The sequence below is a fragment of the Muntiacus reevesi genome, chromosome 7, assembly GCF_963930625.1.
Source record: "Muntiacus reevesi chromosome 7, mMunRee1.1, whole genome shotgun sequence".
Classification (NCBI taxonomy): Eukaryota; Metazoa; Chordata; class Mammalia; order Artiodactyla; family Cervidae; genus Muntiacus; species Muntiacus reevesi.
In genome coordinates, this window is record NC_089255.1 from 26,442,937 (window position 1) to 26,463,813 (window position 20,877).

The window sequence follows — 20,877 nt, forward strand, 5'->3', positions numbered from 1 at the left end:
GTTGTTTCTGTGTAATCATCAGTCCTGGGCTTAAAGACAAAATTGTTTTATGTGACTAAGGAATGTAGAGAAAAAAGAGATGTTTGTCCTTTCCTTCTCCTTGAGAATTTCAGACCACTGTCTCTGCTTCAAGAGCCCAGACCCCTTTCTCCTCCTTGGGGAACCCCAGACTTCTTATCAACCTGCCTAGGAATTGACTCTCTCATTCCCCTCCTTTTCTTTTAGGACAATTATGTTGCCAAGGGAAAGGGGCATCATTTTTATTCCATATCTACTTCCTACTGTGATGGGGTGCTGTCCCTAAATTGTTGAGGCAACACATTCTCCTAACTCTCATATTGAGGGTGTCTGATCCAGAGGCCCCAAGTTGGAGGAGTCTGTGGCACTTGTAGGAGCCTGAACAACCAACCATTTGTAACTTAAAAGCTTTCAAATGGTTAAAAGCAAATCCAGCTATACAGTTACAGACGCAGGCAGCAAACAGTAAAGACAGAACAGTTAGACTTATTACGATTAAGATAGTTTTCCACCATGGGGAGCTACTTAATGTTTCCGAAAGTGAGGTGACAGAGGCTTCAGGAGAATCTATAGCCTGAATCATCTTGTGCATGTGTTTAGTAAAGTGAGTAACATTAGTACTTATATTGGGTATGAATAATGGCACAAGTTCCTCCTTGTGCAGCCCTTAGAATATCTAAGGCCAATCTGCTTTGTGAAACTGCCTTTCTAATTTGTATTTGTTCAGCATTAAGGACTGAAAGTTAGTCAGAGCATCAACTCATGGCATAACATCTGATCTGTAGTTCCCAGAGAGGGAATAAATATTGTAGCCAGATAATCATACCAGTGAAATACATTGGATTTTAAGGTGTGGCAGATTAGTAGGCTTCTCTGGAAGCTCTGAAAATACGAAGCCAAGAGTAAAAGCTAGACCTAGGGTGCATCTCCCTATCCAACCAGGGGGAAGCCATGCCCATTGGTAAGAGCCACATAACCAGTAGGTCCCATTTGGTGCAAGCCAGCATGACTGAGGGATCCAGGCCCAGTCAGTGCCTGGCCAGGCAAAAGGAGGACCTGAACGGGGATTGGAAAGTACAGGAATGATTACATTGCATATTTCTTGAGGCAAAAATCCCAATTTTTTCTAATCATTATAATTAGGTTGTCAGTTAACTTCTGGGGATGGCTCTATTTGTTCCCTGCATATGGGAGCATTAGATAGTAGGCGTCTCTTTTTAAGAGTTAGCCATAGGACCTCATCCCATACTTGATAAACATCAGGTAGAAAACCACCAGGTCTAGACCCAATTACCTTCTTATGTGCAGCAAAATAGTCATTAAACCAAGATAATGTAAAATCAAAGTTGAAAGTCACATTATGCCCATAGTTAAGGTACAATATGTTATACCAGTCCATCTTAGGATTGTTAGATGTCATCATAGAGCTGAAGAAAGTCCTTTCCTTGAAGCGGAGAAACCCATCATGGGAAGCCTTCAATTTATGAGGAGGGGAGCACTCCACAGATACAGCAATTATCTCAATTGTGGAATGCAGCATAGGAATGAGCCCAGGACAGGAAAGCATTGTCTTGATGGTCAAACTGCAGACTCAGGGCTTTTGGAGTCAGCAGAAGCAAGCATACATAGATTCTCAGGCCCGCCTTGGTTCCTGGCTCAAACAGAGGCTAGTTTGACTCAAAGCCTGAGTTAACCTCCTGGTAATGTCCGTTGGAAATCTAAAAGCTGAGTCACATAGTTAATTTTAATGCCCCAGGATCTATGACAATATCTGTGCATCAAAACAGTCTGTCATAGAGATAGTACCACCTTCTTAGCAGCAGTTCAAGTCCTCATTAAACCTATGGGTAGAACTTTAAACCTATTGTCTTGTGTTTCTTGAGTTAGCTTACACAGATGTCTCTTAATAGTGTCATTAGCCTTTTCAACTTTTTCTGAAGATTGGGGTCTCTAGGAACAGTGTAAGTGATATTCTATTCCTAGAGCTTTCGACATCCCTTGAATTACAGCAGCCTTAAAGGTGGAGCATTGTTGCTCTGAACTTTAGAGTTTGAGATCCCACTTACATCATGAGAAGTCAGTACAGTAAGATTTTGCCCATTAGTAAACTTATGAGCTTTACTCATTAGTAAAACAATAGCAAGAATTACCCTTAAATAATGTGGCCATAGCCTTTATTTTCAGTAACAAACAAATGAAAATCTGATCCTGTGGGTAAGCTCAAAGTTGGGGCCTGCAAGAGAGCAATTTGAAGTAATTAGAGACCAAACCAGCTTGTCAGTTTGAGCCTGCTGAGTCTCGGTTATAAGTTTATAGAAAGGCCAGGCAATTTCCCCATAACCTGGAATCCACATGTGGCCATAGCCTGTAATGCCCAAGAATCCTCTCAATTGTCTTAAAGTCATAGGTAGAGGATGATCTAACTCTAGAAAGCACCCTTCAAATCAATGAGTCAAGGATCAGTGTCTTTCCTAAGACATACATTACATCTCTCCAAGTAAGGTCATAAAGTAAAGTTAGTCCTGTAAAGTCTTCTATGTACTTTTTGGATCGTCTAAATGGTCTCGATCACAATTGGGACTGTTTGAAATTCTACCGAGACTGAAGCGACCCCTCCTAGAAGGGTGCCTTGATTCTCAGCCTGTTCAGTTATCTGGGAGCCCCAGATAAAGGGGCAAAATAAGAGAACAGGAGGAAGCTGAAGGTTTCACATGCAAATCTGCACCCTTAAGACATAAGTCTGGGATGTCTCTCAGAGAGATGAAGAGCAACACATATGTCACTTCTACCAATTTCCCTTATTTTCTGCAGAACCAGTCTAGTTGTAAAACAGTAATAATTGAGATCCTTCAGCAGGTCAGCATTCCCCGTCTTCCAAAGGATACTGTGCCCATTCAGTATCACAGAAGAAGATCAGACATGTCTTTTTAAATTCAGAGGATCAAACTTGTCTCAGCTTGTTTTTTAAAACACACTTTAAAGGAGTGGTTCTGGAACTGCTAGCTCCCATCTGTAAGAGAAAAAAGCAGCATCCACAGCCATGGCTTCTTTCCACTGGAGATGTCCCTCCCTGCTCTAGATGAGGTGTAGACAGACTTTCCACCAAAGCTTCCCTTCCCTGGTCAGACTTAGTCTGTCCCTTACCAATGCAGGCATCTTACTTGTACCAGTTCTTACCTGGTTCTACCACCTAGGCAGGGTGGGGATGCACCAGGGGTAGACCTGATGGTATCCCAGATTGATTTAGTTCCATACCACCAAGACCTTTTTTCATTTACCCTTTTCTCTGATGCCACCAGGGTGGAGCCCAGTAGCTTTTTGGAATGTTTCCCAAGCTAGGACTACTAGGGGAAGCCTCCGTCTTACGTGCGCCTGTGCATTCCTGAGTACAGTCCTGACCGCGGTAGAAATGGTGAGTCACCAAGGGATGAACAACAACCAAGATGTCCCTTCTGAGTGTCGCCACGCCAGTACATGTGATAACAAATGAGGTGGTGGAGGGTCGGCCAGTGAGGAAAAGCGATTTTTGTCCTCAGGCTATTAGGGCCAATCCTTCCAGTTCATTCCCACAGATTCCACAAAAGAATATCTAAGGAGTTGAGACAAAACCCACCTGAGAGCATCCTCTGGTCCACTAAAAGCTAGCGCTGCCAAAGGAAGAAGCCCACTGAACAGATCCTGCAATTCCCGATCTGGGTCCTCAAAAACCTCATGGTCACCAGCAGTGCTTCTATACATATAGATAGGAGGCACAGTCATGACAAAGATTCACTTTCAGGCCGCTGGCCCCCAAGGCAGGCAACCAAGAGAGTAACCTCCAGCCTGAGAGACACTCCTGGAGCTAGACTTCTACCTCGCCCCATACATGCTCCTAGTAACTTTCAGCTCCTAGCAAAGCTGCTGATGCTACTAAGTCACTTCAGTCGTGTGCAACCCCATAGGCGGCAGTGCACCAGGCTCCGTCGTCGCTGGGATTCTCCAGGCAAGAACACTGGAGTGGGTTGCCATTTCCTTCTCCAATGCATGAAAGTGAAAATTGAAAGTGAAGTCGCTCAGTCGTGTCCGACTCCTAACGACCCCATGGACTGCAGCCTACCAGGCTCCTCCACCCATAGGATTTTCCAGGCAAGAGTACTGGAGTGGGGTGCCATTGCCTTCTTCCCCCAGCAAAGCTAGGCACTTCCATACTTGGGGTCTAAGTAAAAGTACACAGTAACAGCATGAATCACAAGTCCCTTGAAAGTCTGTGATCCGACAGATTAGGTTAGTAGTTCTAATTCCCCATGCAATTATGAAATGGTCAAAGAGACCAAGAAAAGTTGACCGAGAAAGGAAAGTTCGGTCCACATGCTTTGCCTGTTTCTGGCTGCTCCCCTCGCAGGGACATTGCGTGCCTCTTAGCACTGACAGGTCGGTATAAACCCCCAAAAAAGTTTCCCTTTTTGGGACTTCCTTCAGTCATTACAAGGCACCGCAAAACCACAGAGCAGGGCTCATCACTTGCTTAACGCAGGGCGTGTCATTCATTCACACATGCACACCATAGAGTTAATATAAGTAAAGCAGAAAACGTGTATACTGAAAAAGCAGAGACTAGAGTTCTGAGTGTTCTAACCTTGTCCCGAAGATCATGGACAAGCTCCCAAGATGCTAGCTTACCGTGAATGATGTCAGATTTGTGATCTCCAAAGAAGATTTAACATCGGGCCCAGGTTGATCACTCAAGAGGTTTTGTGTAGCAGAGTTTTATTAAAGTAAGAAAAGGAACAGAGAACGGATCTGACAAAGACATCAAAAGGGAGATGGAGAACGCCCCCATTTCTTCTAAGTTTATTTTAAAGCACACATTCAGTTAAGAAAAAGACTTTAAATTTTCTACAATGTGGGAATAATTATTTTATTAAATCTACAAATTGGAGGAGGATGCATCTACTAAAAATGAAGTTTGCAAATTACATGTAACAACCAGGGGAAAAGTTCATGATTCATGTTTAGAGAACATTAGGCATTAAAAAAACATATATAAACAAGGTGATTCCATCCATCAAAATAAATGATATTTAGGAATTAAATACAGGAATATTAGAGAAGTAGATATCACCCATATTGATGATTTGAACCTGAATGTTTCCTAGAATGATAAGGATAACATTAGCAGTATTGGTATTATAGTAAAGGTATATTTAGGGGAAATGTGTTTTAGGGCTTCCCTTTTAGTTCAGATGGTAAAGAATCCACCTGCAATGCAGCAGACCCTGGTTTGATTCTTGGGTGGGGGAGGTCTGCTGGAGAAGGAATATGCTACCCATTCCAGTATTCTTGAGCTTCCCTCGTGGCTCAACTGATAAAGAATCTGCCTGCAATAATGGAGACCTGGATTCAACCCTTGGGTTGGGAAGATCCCCTGGAGAAGGGAAAGGCTACCCACTTCAGTATTCTGGCCTGGAGAATTCCATGGACTGTATAGTCCATGAGGTCACAAACAGTTGGACATTTTGGAGATGATAAATTTGTGGTTCAGAGGAGTCTTGTGATACATTTTGGAACTTTAGAGGTATATACTTAGGGCTCTTTCTTATAAAGGTGTACAGTTACTTAAATGTATTAATCATCCAACAGGAGACCTTAAGGCGAAAATGATTCCAAATGACAGACTTTTGGAGATTATCTACAGGAAAAGGATAGTAGAAAGGATAGATATCAAGGGTACTAGGAAGTACTTGTCAACAAAACATTTAGGAGTGCTTTACAAACATGTGTCTGGGAAGAGATGAAGAACCAGTTTAGCTCTAATCATGAATTCAAAATGCTCCAAACTGTGGAAGAGTCATCATGGTAGAGAAGAAAGGACATTAGGCAAGGGGTTAAAAAGTGGTATTGGTCAGTATCAACTGAATCAAACAATAATTCTTTGAGAGCTCTTTCAATCAATCTATAAATTTAAGATGTTGGACTAGTTGACTTTAGTGTCCACATTGATTTCAAAATTCTATGTTATAATAAGGAATTTCTTTCTTTATCATTTTATATTTTGTCCTTTCTTCCCGGGATGGAGAACATCATAGCTTCACTTAGCTTTGGTTTTCCCAAAAACTTGAACTAAGAAGTTTAAATTTCTGGAAATTACTTGAAGTTTCTTTGCTAGAATCTATTCAGCATGACACAGTGTTTCTATTATAAAAGATCTTCCCCTGCCCTACCTTGAAACCAAGCACATGGCTCTTCTAGAGCTATTAACATACCAAGATGGTGCATTGTTTTGTAGTACACAGAGGCAAAAAATGGCTCCTCATCAATTTTTGATACCCGCAATGGCCCTGTTTTAAAACTCTCCTGAAGCGGAAAGGACTAGGTCACACAACTATTCATTGCACTTCTTTCCAACCTGTTACATTTTCTCCAATAGGACAAAGCATTTCCATGAGTCCTGTTTTGTCCATTTGTGAATCCTCAAGGTGATGTACTGTAATTCTTGTGAGCAAACAAGCTCTCATGCAGTCAGTCCTAATGAAGGTAATTTCTGTTATTAGAAGTCTCTGGGTCTCCTGGTCACTGCAACCTAGTGACGTCAAATCACTAATTACCTTCTCACACTTGTGATGGTTTTTCTTATATCTATGTGTTGAGGACAATGATACTTCAAAGTGTAAATGGTGAAGACTGAAGTTTGTAAAGACATGGGTTCAGTGCATTTGCCCCATTCAATGGATCCTGAAGAATTGTTTTTTCCTGGTAGGTACTACTATTTTGAGGCTAGGCACTAGAAGAGGCTGTTTTTCCTCCGCCTTCTAATTCAGTTAGAACAGAAAACAAAGAGAAGCAATCATACTCTACTCTTTCAATCTTGGGTTAGTCTATGTCCATTTTTCTTATTATTGTTGTCCAAATATCTATATCTGAAAAATAATAGACAGCTGTATTTCTTTTCTAAAACCAGGATGGATTTACTTTTTTGATTAAATATGCTTTTATTTTAATACAACATTTTGTAACAATTTTATAATGGAACTAACACATACTGGCGATTATGCTTTCAAAAGGCAGACAATTATAGAATCATAAAAATTAGGAGGGAGAGTTCTTATTCTCTTTTGAAAAGAAATGGTGCACCTTCATAGTGGTAAATTGCCTAAAACTGCAGTTATTTAGTGAGAGGTAGAATCAGAACACACATTTCAGTGACTCAGGCTACAACTTCTTGTATAGTCCATGATATCTTTGGACATCACCTGCTGATTTGGGTTTCAGGTCATTTTAAAATTTATAATTTAGAATGGCTTTTGTTGCTTCATGACAAAGAAATACCAATATAAATAAATTATGAAAATCAAAATATCCTGCTGACTATATGCCCTGCTTGTGAAAAGAGAAGATATGTCATGTATGATTACTATATTTTAGAATCTTACTGCTACTATGATAAATTTACCACACATTTAATGGTAAATTCATTATTGCACAAAATGTTTGATTCAAGTATTTTTGATGATTATATATCTCTGAGAAGCAGAGGGAAAGTTCCTACACTTTGAATTAAGGGAAAGTAAGATAAGGGGAAGAAAAAGCCTAAATATTCCCTAAACATGGTTCTGATAAATAAAACTATATTCTTGATATTTCAATATTTTGACAGACCCCAAATCATATAATAATCACTATCATTGGTGATGCTTCCTAAAAATATTCTTGCTAATTAAAAACAAAGTTTAGATGAAATTGTAGATTAAGTTCACTAAGAGCTTTCCCTTGAGAACAGTGTTTGAATCCTTCAAAAATTTCATCTGTTTTCTGGACCTGTCAGATGAGGTTAAGTTGAAAGAAAGCATTCTTCTAGAATATGTGGGTAAATAATTCTATACTTAAAGCTTCAGTGGAGACTAAAATCTAATTCTCTTCATGTATGCTCATTGACATTTAATTGGTTTTAATTTCTGGAGATCTTTGAAAGTCATTTATGCTAAATTCTTTGCAAAATTGTAAAATAGCATTATTATTATTATTTGGCATTTCTTCCTTTTTATTTATTGCTTTGTCTCTTAGATTCCTGACTGCTCCAAGTACTCTCCCACTTACTTAAGATCTACATTAGGACACAGCATCCAGGTCGATGTCCCCTTAAATAGCCCATCCTGGCTACAGACATCTTGAGTCTATTTCCTACTTATTTAAAAGTATTCATCGAGACCAGGTCTGTTTTCTTAGAAGATGTAGAAGTAGCAACTAAATTTGATCCATGAATTGATGGCTACAGATGATAAGCTTTCTCCACACTTTTCAATTCATCTTAGGAAAATGAAAGCATTTTGTCAATATCCTTTTGAAGATGACACCCAAGCTTTGTCTCCACAGAGTTGGTTAAATCTCTGATCTGGATTTACATGGAGAAGGTAAAGGCAGTAGAAATGCTGGAAAGCTTGTAAAAGATGTATCTTTGACTGGTAGAGCTTGGTGGCCTCTGTAAACTATCCTCAATTATTTCACTTAATCTACCAGTATTAACTTCTGAGATAGAAGTATTGGAGAAGTAATTATTTGATAGAATTTCATATAGAAGGGCACTGAAGGTCACCTAGTAAATCTTATATGCATGTTAATTTATCTTTAATTATTATAAGAAATGAAAAATTGGTGTTTACATGAACACATATACTAATTGAAACTCATTCTTAAATGAGACAGATAACTCCATCTTTGACCAGTAAAATAATCTGAAAATAGTAACAATTAGTTATTCTGGTCTGAAACAATACATTATTCAAAACATTTGCGTATATTTAATCACTGCAATTGATTAAAGATGTGTCACTGATGTAATTGTTTAAGAAACATTTTCAGTGTCTCCTTGAGAGCAACATCATTTTCAGTATTTGATATTTGAGGATAATGAGCCTGAAAGACTAAATGTTCAGTGTCATATAGCTGCCCAATGACATCTGTGATTTTAGCATCAACTATTTTTATTCTAACAGCTTTATGTTTCCACAATAGTACAGTAGTTTTATTTGATGTAAAAAGACAGCCCAATTCCTCTAAAAAGGAATATTGTAGAGAGTGAAAGGAAATGAGGATTCATCAGCTTCTCTAAATGAAAAAAGGGATTAGAAATATTAATAAATGAGCTTCAGGGAGGCAAGTTATAAACCTGAGTGATATATCACCACCTCATGACACAGAGCCCTGGGGAAAATTGACAGTTATGTACTTAGAGAATAAGTGAACTAAAAAAGAATGAATTTTATAAGTAAAGGATTTATACTTAGAGTAATTAATTTAGTTTCTTTTGCCCACCACTTTGATCTTGTGTACTAAGCTTAGATGTTGATTGAATCAGTTTTGCCAGTATCCTCTCTGGAAAGCAGTATGCTTTCTTTTCCTGGGAACCCCAAGAAGACAATGACAGTGAAGAATACACGTATGCAGAAGACTCAATGGGAGGGTGGCTCTTAGGATGATTGTCTCACAAGTTAGGTTTTATTCTAAAGATGTCAGAGTGTCTTCTCTACTCACAATGACCCGCTGCCCCTTTCTGTTCGAGCAGCAAAAGATGTCCCTCGGAAGCTCCCTATGCTTAAGACTGCTTTTTCTGATAGGGCAGATATGCACCCCATTTGCTGGTTTTGTTGTATCTAGGGATCCAGTGCAGGATTCATGTCAGTGGTATAAGAATCAGGGTGTTTTCCAGGGAGGAAGGAAAACATCAAGGTGGGTTCCTGGAGTTAACTTGCTAACATGAAACTCCTGAGAAATGATGAGGAGGGGAGAATGGCACTGAAGAGAATGCGGTGGCTCCTTAAATATAAAGTTGCTTCCATGTGTAATTTTACTGCCCACATGTTCTGACTTCAACCTCTACTTGTTAGCTTTTTGAACAGCCTGGAATCATATGTTTTCATATAACCTGGGATAAAATGTGAATTAATTCTTCGGTAGATTTTCTAGAGAATTAGAGATTTGAAAGGTGAGTCCCTGAACTTGGTTCCTGGGGTTTAAAATTATTCATTATATACCCTGTCTTTAAGTGTAAATCTTCCAGTCAAACTCAAAGGCAATTTTTAATTATAATCTAAGAAGACATTAAGTTAAAAAATTGCAGATGAGTAGAAATCAGTAAAAGATACTCTTTCCCAGGACCTAATTTAGACATAGAGAAAGATTCTTCAAAATCATATTCTTCATTACGTTTAATCACACAACTTTTCCAAGCTCAATACAGTTTTTTTTAAAGTTAAAATAGCATAAAAGGGAGAAAGTTCTGATAAAATAGAATATAAAATAATTGAATAGAAAAGAAAAGCAATTTTCCTATGATACAAATTTCTTACTGAATACTCTTATGCAATATAATTTTTAAACCCTGCCAAATCAAATAAAATATCAATCATAATTCAATAATATGTCTATATTACTAACACCAATGGCTGAGTTTAAAGAAGCTTAATATCTTTGGGGAATAACTGGGAGGAACTAACAGTATATTCTTTCATATGATAGAACTGCATGAAGAGATGAATCACAGCTCTAGGAAGACTTACAATGAACTCTGGATCTTTAAGTTTTGCGGTGGTTTTGTGTTTTAGTTGGGATAATTTGTAACTCAATAGGGAAAGGAATAAGATTTAATTATTCAAGGCAATGAGTTCCTATGAGCTGTCTCATATAATATAATGCCATCTTTTTCTTCTCCTGTTTAACTTTTTGAACATATAATACATATATTCAAAAGCACATGGAGCAGAAGTGCATATCTTGATAAATTTTCACAAAGTGAATACTCCTGTGTAACTATCAACCACATCAAGAAACAGAACATCACCAGCAGTTCAGAAGGCCCTTCCTACCTTTTCTGTCCCCAATTTCCCTTTAAGGACAATCATTATTGAAGCTTTTTCAACCCTAGAGATTAGTTTCACCTATTTTTGAACTTTATTTTAAAAGGTTAGCACAGCATACACCTCTTTGTATCTGTCTTGGTCAACATTAAGTCTGTGAAATTATCTTCCTTTGTGTTAGCAGTTCAAAAAGAATTTATGCCCTTTACTGAAGAAAAGTGATTTAGTTTCTGTAGATTCTTAGACTGGATTTCTGTAATGTCAAAAAATTTTCAGATACTCAATTTCATTTATAAATTAGTTTATTACATTTGTTAAATTTCTGTAATTGGATATGCCAGTTGGCTGAACATCTCTCCCTTCCATCCTTCTTGAATAGTGTTGTTATGCTCTCTATATGATCTTTGATGATATGTGAAAACTTAGATACAAATATAAATAGAAACTAGAATCCTAGGGTAGGAAACAGAACTGGAAAATCAAACCCGTGCTCAGTACACTGATTGATATCTGTTTCTCTCACATTCAGGTGACTAAAGAGAAGTCCTTTCCAAAGTCAATGAATGAGACAAATCATTCTCAGGTGACCGAATTTGTGTTGCTGGGACTCTCTAATTCCCGGGAGCTCCAACCTTTCTTGTTTCTCATATTTTCACTGCTCTACCTAGCAATACTGCTGGGCAATTTTCTCATCATCCTCACTGTGACCTCAGATTCCCGCCTTCATACCCCTATGTACTTTCTGCTCGCAAATCTCTCTCTTATAGATATATGTGTTGCCTCCTTTGCTACCCCCAAAATGATTGCAGACTTTTTGGTTGAACACAAGACTATTTCTTTTAATGCTTGTCTGGCTCAAATTTTTTTTGTTCATCTTTTCACTGGCAGTGAGATGGTGATTCTTGTATCCATGGCTTATGATCGTTACGTTGCTATATGCAAACCTCTTCACTATATGACAATCATGAGCCGCCGTGTATGTATTATTCTTGTACTCATCTCCTGGTGTGTGGGTTTCATCCATACTACTAGCCAACTGGCTTTTACTGTTAACTTGCCTTTTTGTGGGCCTAATCAAGTGGATAGCTTTTTCTGTGACCTCCCTCTGGTGACTAAGTTGGCCTGCATCGACACTTATGTTGTCAGCCTACTAATAGTTGCAGACAGTGGCTTTCTTTCTTTGAGTTCCTTCCTCCTGTTGGTTCTTTCCTACACTGTGATACTCATCACAGTTAGGAGCCGCTCCTCTGCTAGCATGGCCAAGGCCCGCTCCACGTTGACTGCTCATATCACTGTGGTCACACTCTTCTTCGGACCGTGCATCTTCATCTATGTGTGGCCCTTTAGCAGTTATTCAGTTGACAAAGTCCTTGCAGTGTTCTACACCATCTTTACTCCCATTTTAAACCCGGTGATCTATACTCTAAGGAATAAAGAAATGAAGGCAGCTATGTCAAAACTGAGGAGTCGCTATCTGAAGTCTGGCCAGGTTCTGCAATCATAAGAAATATATTGTATTTCTGGAAACAAAGTAAATTCACAGGACTGATAACACTGTTGCTGTGTCTCTACATATTTACAAATGGAATCACTGTCATGTTAAAACCAGTCATTTTAACCAGTGGATGCGTTGATTAAATTGAAGTAAAGGTTAATGGTGATAATGAAAAATACAGCAAGCCTTAGCAATTTTCATCTTTTCTTCCTTCTATTTTGTTTATTTGTCTTTTTGACTTCCTTTCCTCCTTAATTTTTAAAATTTAAACTTGTTTTAAGATAAAGAGCTATTGACTATGAGGTCAATGGTACAATGTCTTTAACTTTATGAAGTGTAAATACATTGGGCCGTCTTTGGGTGGAAAAGTATGTTTATGCCACAATGAACGGAATTATTTTTACTGTGTATAAATAAGGCAATGCACTATTTTAAAACAACTTTTCAAAATTGGAAGAATAGTGACATGTGCTTTCTGTTTTGCCATTTTATGTTCACTCTCCTACTATTGTAGTAGAATATTCTGAATACTGTTCTGAGTCAGTTGTTTGGTGACTTATCATTGGATTGTTAGTTTTCAAGGGGTTCCTCCACCAGCTCCATTTTTCCTTGTAAATTGCCCTGCCATTTGGGTCATATGGACAATGAATTCCAATTAAATGGAAGCATTCACAAGACACAAGGTAATTATGGGATTCACTAGGAAGGTCAAATAGATGAGGAAAATTTTCTACTCTGCAACTGAGCACCACCCACCATTTGAAAAGCAGATTGTAGGACCCTTTTGGGACTTATTCTGAATTGAGTTCCTGACCATGAGTTAACAAGTGACTATGTGACTAGGATTTCCCACCATTTAAAAAAATCACAATTTCTCTCATTCACTGTTCTTACATCAATGCTCATTATACACCATTCTCCATAGAGAAGGCAGTTAAGGTCTGGGGAAAGGATAATCTGTTAGCCAACTTTGATTCTGTATCCCCTCAGTGCTTACATAATGGAGACATGAATCAGCTGGAATTTAGGCTATGGATCAGATGGTAAAGAATCTCTCTGGAATGCAGGATACCTGGGTTCTATCCCTGGGTTGGGAAGTTCTCCTGGAGAAGGTAATGGCTACCCACTTCAGTATTCTTGCCTGGAGAATTCCATGGACAGAGGACCCTGGCAGGCTACAGTCTATGGGTTTGCAAAGAGTTGGACACAACTAAGAAACTAACATATACCCTGAAGCCATTGGAGTCCCTTTCATTAGGGCATTTTGACTGTTACCACAACTACTCTTAAAACTTGACCTGTAAATCCATGGCTGATTCATGTCAATGTATGACAAAAGCCACTACAATATTGTAAAGTAATTAGCCTCCAACTAATAAAAATAAATGAAAAGAAAAAAAACAAACTTGACCTGTAAGTAGAAGAGATTGATATTGAGAACTTGCCATTCAGTGGCAAGTTAATTACATCAGACCTCCTCCTCCACAGGTGGTAGTGATTTGTCTTTACAGGAATGAAATTTTACTCTAGACATGAATTTTCTCTCTCTGCTTGCAGTTCTTCTTCCAAGATCACTATCCGAGGCCTCAGAAAGGGTCTGATTTATGAATTTAGGATTCTACAAAGACTACCTGTGCAACACATTTTACTATGAAAAATATTGTGGCAGTAGACACAGGACCATGACATCAATATTCCTGAACAATTTCAAGTTCAAAGAACAATTGAACATACAATTAAATGCTCAGACAAGAGTCTAGCATTATGATTATACCTACTTGGAGACAATGAACTCTAAGATATGATATATTCATTGAGTGCTAAGTGCTCAGTCATGTCTGACTCTTTGCAACCCCATGGACTGTAGTCCATGAGGCTCCTCTGTCCATGGGATTTCCCAGGCAAGAATACTGGAAGGGGTTGCCATTTCCTTCTCCAAGGGATCTTACTAACCTAGGGGTCAAATCCATATCTCCTGCATTGGCAGGTAGTTTTTTTTTTGTTTTTTTTTTTTTAACCAGTGAGCCACCAGGGAACCTATATACACTGAACTAACAGTTAATTGTAACAATGTGTTACCAACCTTTAATATACAGTTTTGAAAAATATAGAGTAGAAATGTTTATTATTAGTGACGTGTTTGTGAATTTTTTGCTTCTTGCCACTGCAATTCCAGGCTTTGCTATACTGAAGATTCTGATTGCCAGAAGAACACCACTAATGAGAAATGCACTATGATTTCCACTGAGCCAAACCTTTGCCAATTGCTTGACCATATTGGGATTTTCATGCTAATAGATAAGCAGCCCTAAGAAGGGGACTCACTGCATTACCTAGAATAGATGACATAGTTAACATGAGGAGCTAACTAATGTTAATAAGTTCAGTCTCTAGGTCATGTCTGATTCCTTGCGATCCCATGGAGTGAGGCATTCCAGGTTTCCCTGTCCATCACCAACTGCCAGAGCTTGCTCAAACTCATGTTAATAATGCAGACTGCAAAAACATACCAAAGTAAGACATAGAAGAGGAAAACCTATAAGAAGTTAATTACTGATCAGGTTACCACTATAGGAACCGAGCCTTGATGTTCCTAGAAGCCTTTGATGAGCCACATATCCCAGTACCGTGTTGTTTTGATTCCTATAGCTTTGTAATATTAGAAAGGGGAGGGAAATTTATTGAAAGAAATAATGGCAGAAAATGTCCCAAATATGAGGAGGAAAATGAATATCCATTTCCATGATACCGAAAGAACCCAAATAAGCTGAACACCAAGAGATCTTCACTAACACATATTATAATCAAATTGTCAAAAGTTAAAGACAGAGGGAATTTTGAGAATGGCAAGAGAAAAGATACTCAAGACATAAAAGGGAATTCTTACAATTCTATCTGCAGACTCCTCTGCAGAAACTTTAAGACCAGGAAATACTGAGACAATCTATTCAAAATACCTGAGAGAGAAAAGCTTCCAGTCAAGCTGAGGACCTTATCCTTGACCATCTTGCTGAATGTCACTCCACTCCATATTTATGTATTTGTTCAGCCTCAGCATACATGCAAGTCAGTTTTAGAATTATTAATATATACTCCCTGAGAAACAACTTTACCAACTATAGTACAATGCTAATGTATAATTATTTTTATCTTTAATTTAAACTTTCAGGTTAAAATTGGAATGCTCCAGTGATGTAGGGAGGTTTCTTTCCCCCTTCCTCCTTCAGTGCAGTTATGTCATACATTTCTAATACAGTTAGAGCTGTTTTTCAGATTCTGAGTTCTAGGAGGGATGCCCTTAGAACCCGGTTGATGTTTTGCTTGTTTGCTTATCTGCTTATGTTTGCTACTAAAATTAAACACTTATTTACATGTCTAAGAGTTTTGAAAAATACATAAAGTCATTTATCCACCAGATTTGTAACAAATGGAACAGTATGAGGGCCACTTTTAATGTAAAACAATCAAGATATAAAGAAAAGAATAGGGAAAAAATTTTAAATACATTTACATTTCCTCCCATGGATATCAAATGTTGTTATTGTACCATAGCTGCTTCAGATTTTTAAAAGTATATGTTATATCACTGATCCAGTTGAAACAAGTTTCATCTTACTTCCTAACTATTTCTCTTATCTTCCATTCAAATAATACTTGGAATTTGGTGTTTATCACTTCCCTGGATGTTCTGAAACATTTATTTAATAAATAAATGCTTTTGTAATATAAGAAAGGGGAGCGAAGTTTTATAAAATTTTTGCTTTTATAAAAGCAAATATTATATTTGCTTTTATTTAATAAATAAATGTCCATAATTATTTAAACCTGTGAAAATGTGATCATTTAAATTATGTCATTTTATTTTTAAACTTCCTTAATGTTCATATATAAAATGCAATTTTAATTGTTGGTAGTATGCCATTGTGTTAAAATATTATGATTTTTTTCATTTTCCCATTTATAAATACTTAGATTATCCTCTTATTTGAAAATATTTTAACAAATGACATTATGCATGTATCCTCGTGCATGTAAAACTTTTACTAGAGTATACAGAAAATTGAGTTTGCTGAATGGTACAGAATCCCAACTTCCATTCTTTAAAAATGACCCGTTATAAATTACAGCAGAATCTCTGAGGACAGTCAGGGAAATAACACATATGAAATATCTAAAATATAGTCTAATAGACTACAGGTGTATTTGTCCAGGAAATAGAAGATTTGTCATGGAGAAAAAATGAAAGCATCTTCAAATATTAGAAGAACAGATATGTTGAAAGAGTCGATTTCTTCAACTACAGGTGGTAGAACCAGTTGAACATTATACCAACAGACTAAACTGTCTTGCAAAGTAGTGAGCTCCTTGTGACTGGAGAAAACCTTCCCAAAAGTTGGTGATTATTTATAAGACTGTATGATGTCTCTAATGATAGTCAGAAAGTTGGGGGTCAAAAAGATTACTCACTAGGAGTTTGAGTGATAAACAATATTTTGCTTTCATATGTACCACTTGGTTGGTTGAAGTTCTTTTTCTTTCACTTTCTGTTAAAATTATTATGTAAAATATAATTATTCCCACTGCAGGATGACTTCACAGTTCTCTAAAGGGTAATATTTCACTTCTCCAATGAGATCAGTTTCCTGGCATCCTGGTAATATAAAATGTCTTATCTTAGGATACTGCAATTATATGGTTGAAAGAAAGAGGAGCAGAGCCTGCACTACCTTAGCACAGAACCTGAGAGGCTTAGTACATTTCAGTGCAAAGACCAATTTAAAATCATGTCAAAGTCTATTGAAAATGCATTCGACATGAAAATTCACAGGTTAAGGGAAGTTTAGAAGAGTCAGAGAAACAAGGACTGGGAGAGTTATTAGAACGTGTAAGTATTATAAGTACATTTTGAACATATTTGCTTGGAATAGAGAAATAAATAGTAAGCTGTTTTCTAGATGCAAAATTGACAACTAGAATTCAGCAAAAGAAAGTCACTGTTGTCTCAAACTGGAAACTCTATCTAGAAAAAGCAAATTCCTGTTCTTTTCTCTCTGCATATAACATAGACTCTCCTATTGTACTGACTTTAGGGATAGCCCTGATAGAAATAAGATTAAAATTTGATGAATTGAGGGAAGTATAACTATTATCTATGCCTTCTTTGCTCCTTTTACACTTTCTATTCAAAGAATATTTAGACACTAGTAGCCTGGCGGGGTACAGTCTATGGGGTCACAAAGAATTGGACACGACTGAGCGACTTCATTAAGTCTATATTTACTGCCTATCAAAGTTTACCTGGAATGAAGACAGGAATTGCTGTTCTTTATTGCATTTTGCTTTTAATCTTGTAGGAAAGTAAGTTTTATAAAATACATTATGGACAAGAAGAATTATGCATACTCATGTTCTCAGAGTTCTATTGATACATTCTAGAGAAAGATATTAATGTAAGATTAATTCCCTAAGTATCAAACTTCACCTAAAAGCAGGAGGGAAAATTTATTTTATGATGGTTTTGCAATCTGAAAATAATTTTATGCCTGAGATTTATTGGCAGTGAGAAAATATGTAATTCATTAACTAAAATGCTGCTGGACTTTCTGAAGAAATTCTAAGAAATTTGAGCGATTTTTCTGAAATTCACATGTTCCCATTACATAATTGCCTCTACTTTTCTAATTTTAGAAATGAAAATAGCCATGGAGATTATCTAGTCTTATTTTCTAAGCTAATAAATGGAAGAAGATTATTTATGTATACTAATATGTGCCTATCTAAATTATTAAAAAAGAATGCAAAATATTATATTGATCTGGTCTGTAACACTTGTGTTAATAGTAAAGTCAACGTGGTGAGGATAGTTTAGTTACTTCTTTTATTTTGAAAAGTAACTGACAATTATATTAGGAAGATGGATATTATATGAAATTGGGATGTTTCAGGAAATTTTTTAGAGATAAGACAATCTGTACAATAGATAATGAGTGATAACACTTCCTTGTGTAACATTATAAAACCTCGGGCTTTCTTCTCTCTTCACCTCTCATCCCTGTCCTTGTCCCTCTCCCCAAACCTTCTCTCTGAGTGTCTATTATGCTCAGCATACATATCTCTCATCACTCATTACTACAATCTCCTAATGTCAAATCCCCAGTTAGTTTCTAATCATTGCAAAGGCTTTCCTTCTATCTGTATGCTGAAGGCAATAATGTTTCAGAGTGTAAATGGTTAGAGTGAAATCTTGGAAGACTTGTAGTCTCTATTTTGGTCTTTATGTAAAGGCTTCTGCAAAATTTTGTTTCACTTGCCAAATGTAGATACTATAAGGCATAGCACAAGGAGGGAGTTGTGTTGCCCTAGACTCTTGATTCAGTCAGAAGAGCAGAGGAGGCAACTTTTCTCTACCTTTTTCTTGGATCTTCTTAGGTTCTGTGCCCATTTTATCTATTAACGATTGTCTGAATACCTGACCCTGAAGAGTAGTTGATGCCTAAATTTCTTTGATGAAACCATCATGATTTTACCTTTTCTTTTTTTTAAACCATATACACTGTTTCCATCAGTGTAATCAGCTACTTTTTTTTTTTTTACATTTAAGCAATTTTCTCTCTGGGGATATTTTCAAATGCCAGAGAATCATAGGCTGTTATGTTTACAAGAGAATAGTTCTCAACTGCCTCCTTTTTTCAAAGAGAAATTGAGTACCTGAACGGTTGTGTGATTTGCCTAAAGTTTGGTAAGATAGTGGAAAAGAAGTAGAAAAGATTTTATCCTAGGCTAATGCTCTGTCTATATCATATGATACCTTTGGACATCTTTTCTTGATGTGCCTTTCAGGCTATTTTAAAGCTTATAATTTAGAATGGTTTGCTTATTCAAGTCAAGAAAATATTAGTAGATATAAAATATATTTATAGCTACTAGTTATAGTTATTAGATATAAATAACTAATGAAAGTAAGAATCACCTGCTACGTACTTAACTGTGAAAAAAAAGTGTGCTGGAATGACTTTCACTTTCACTTTCACTTTCCTATATGTTGCCTGTGTTTGAGAATATTATCACTAATGGATTTTCATGCATGTGTACTCAGTCATGTCCAAGTCTTTGCAACCCTATGGACTATAGCCCTCCAGGCTCCTCTGTCCATGGGATTTTCCAGGCAAGAACACTGGAGTGGGTTGCCATTTCCTTCTCAGGGGATCTTACTAATCCAGGGATCAAACTCACATCTCCTACATTGACTGGCAGGTTCTTTACATGCTGAGTCATCGGAGAAGCTCCACTAATATTGTTAAACCTATTATACTGTTACAGGATAAAATGTCTGATTCAATTATATGAAGATCATACATATCTCTGAAGAGGGAAAAATTAATCTGTACTTTAAAATTAAGGATAGTAAAATAAATAAATAAATAAAATAAATTAAGGAGAGTAAGAAAAGAAGGAAGAAGTCTAAAATTTTTCTAAGCATTATTTTGAGAAAATGATTAAATTTCCAGATAATTCAGGAACTTATAGAATCTAAATTTCATGGCAATAACTATAATTGATTGTACTTCCAAAAAACAAAATTGGAGTGCATTTGACTAATATTTCTGACAAATTTTTTCTGATCAGAGAAAGAAGGCTTACATGAAAAAAGTATATCTGGAATGTTTTGAGTTCCTTCTAGATATCAATGTTTTAACTATTTGATTAATTCCATTCATATCTCTGGAGGTTAAGTTGGAAGCTCACATTTCCCAAGCATACATCGCTGGAATGTTGGTCAGGAGTCAATCTTCTTTATGTGACCTTTAGTGAAGCTTTTTTTATTTTAATTTCTAGAAGTTTCTACAAATTGCTGTGATTGCCAACATATTTCCTTATTTACCGCTATCATGAAGAAAAGCAATGTAGCAACATCTAGGCTAAATTCTGCGCAACATTTGAAAATTTATTTTCATCGCTTCTTTGCTTCTTTTTACTACCTCTTTTACCACTCTCAGATTCCTGAGAGCGCCAAGTGCTCCCCCAGCTACGAAGGGCTTCCAGCAGGATACAGCATCCAGCCCTGTCCCACATCCTTGGAGACAAGTCCATCCCAGGTACAGGCACTGTGCTTCCTACCTTCTTTAGAAGTAAAGCTGTTTTATGGCTCATCATCTGAGGCCATGTCAGTTTTTCTTGGTAACTTGTGCCTGACAACTAAATCCTTTCCAAGACTTAATGACCATAGATAAAGATGTGTGCACACTCTTCATTTTATCTTAGATAAGAGGCAGCATTTTCTTTGTGTCTTTCTGAGGACCATACAACAGCGAGGGACCAGGAAAAGAGAAGAGCATGGAAAAAGTAGACAGTTAAGAAAGTTTCTGATATTCTTTCTAACTCTAACTTTGAGCTGGTAGAGTTTATTGGCATCTGTAATTATACTCATGCCTACTTTATATTACCTATCAGGCATAATATTTCAGCAATAAAAAGTATTGGAAAGAGGCTTTATCTGATAAGATTTAGGAAAAGGTGGAATCTGCAAGCCACTTA

The 20,877-nt window shown here is 37.0% G+C and overlaps 1 protein-coding gene across 1 annotated transcript; it reads left to right on the forward strand.

The window, feature by feature from the left end:
* Positions 1–11,406: 11,406 nt before the first annotated feature.
* LOC136171858 (olfactory receptor 4K15) lies at positions 11,407–13,950 on the forward strand. Its single transcript, XM_065940891.1, has 2 exons — positions 11,407–12,313; positions 13,913–13,950. The coding sequence occupies exons 1-2, from the start codon at positions 11,407–11,409 to the stop codon at positions 13,948–13,950; spliced, it is 945 nt and encodes a 314-aa protein (XP_065796963.1).
* The last annotated feature ends 6,927 nt before the right edge of the window (positions 13,951–20,877 follow it).

What these genes read in the sequence shown, in the direction of transcription:
- LOC136171858 (XM_065940891.1), top strand. Translation starts at nt 11,407, where the DNA reads ATGAATGAGACAAATCATTCTCAGGTGACCGAATTTGTGTTGCTGGGA. An exon ending in AGCTATGTCAAAACTGAGGA is followed by an intron (nt 12,314 to 13,912) that starts GTCGCTATCTGA and finishes TCTTCTTCCAAG; the next exon opens with ATCACTATCCGAGGCCTCAG.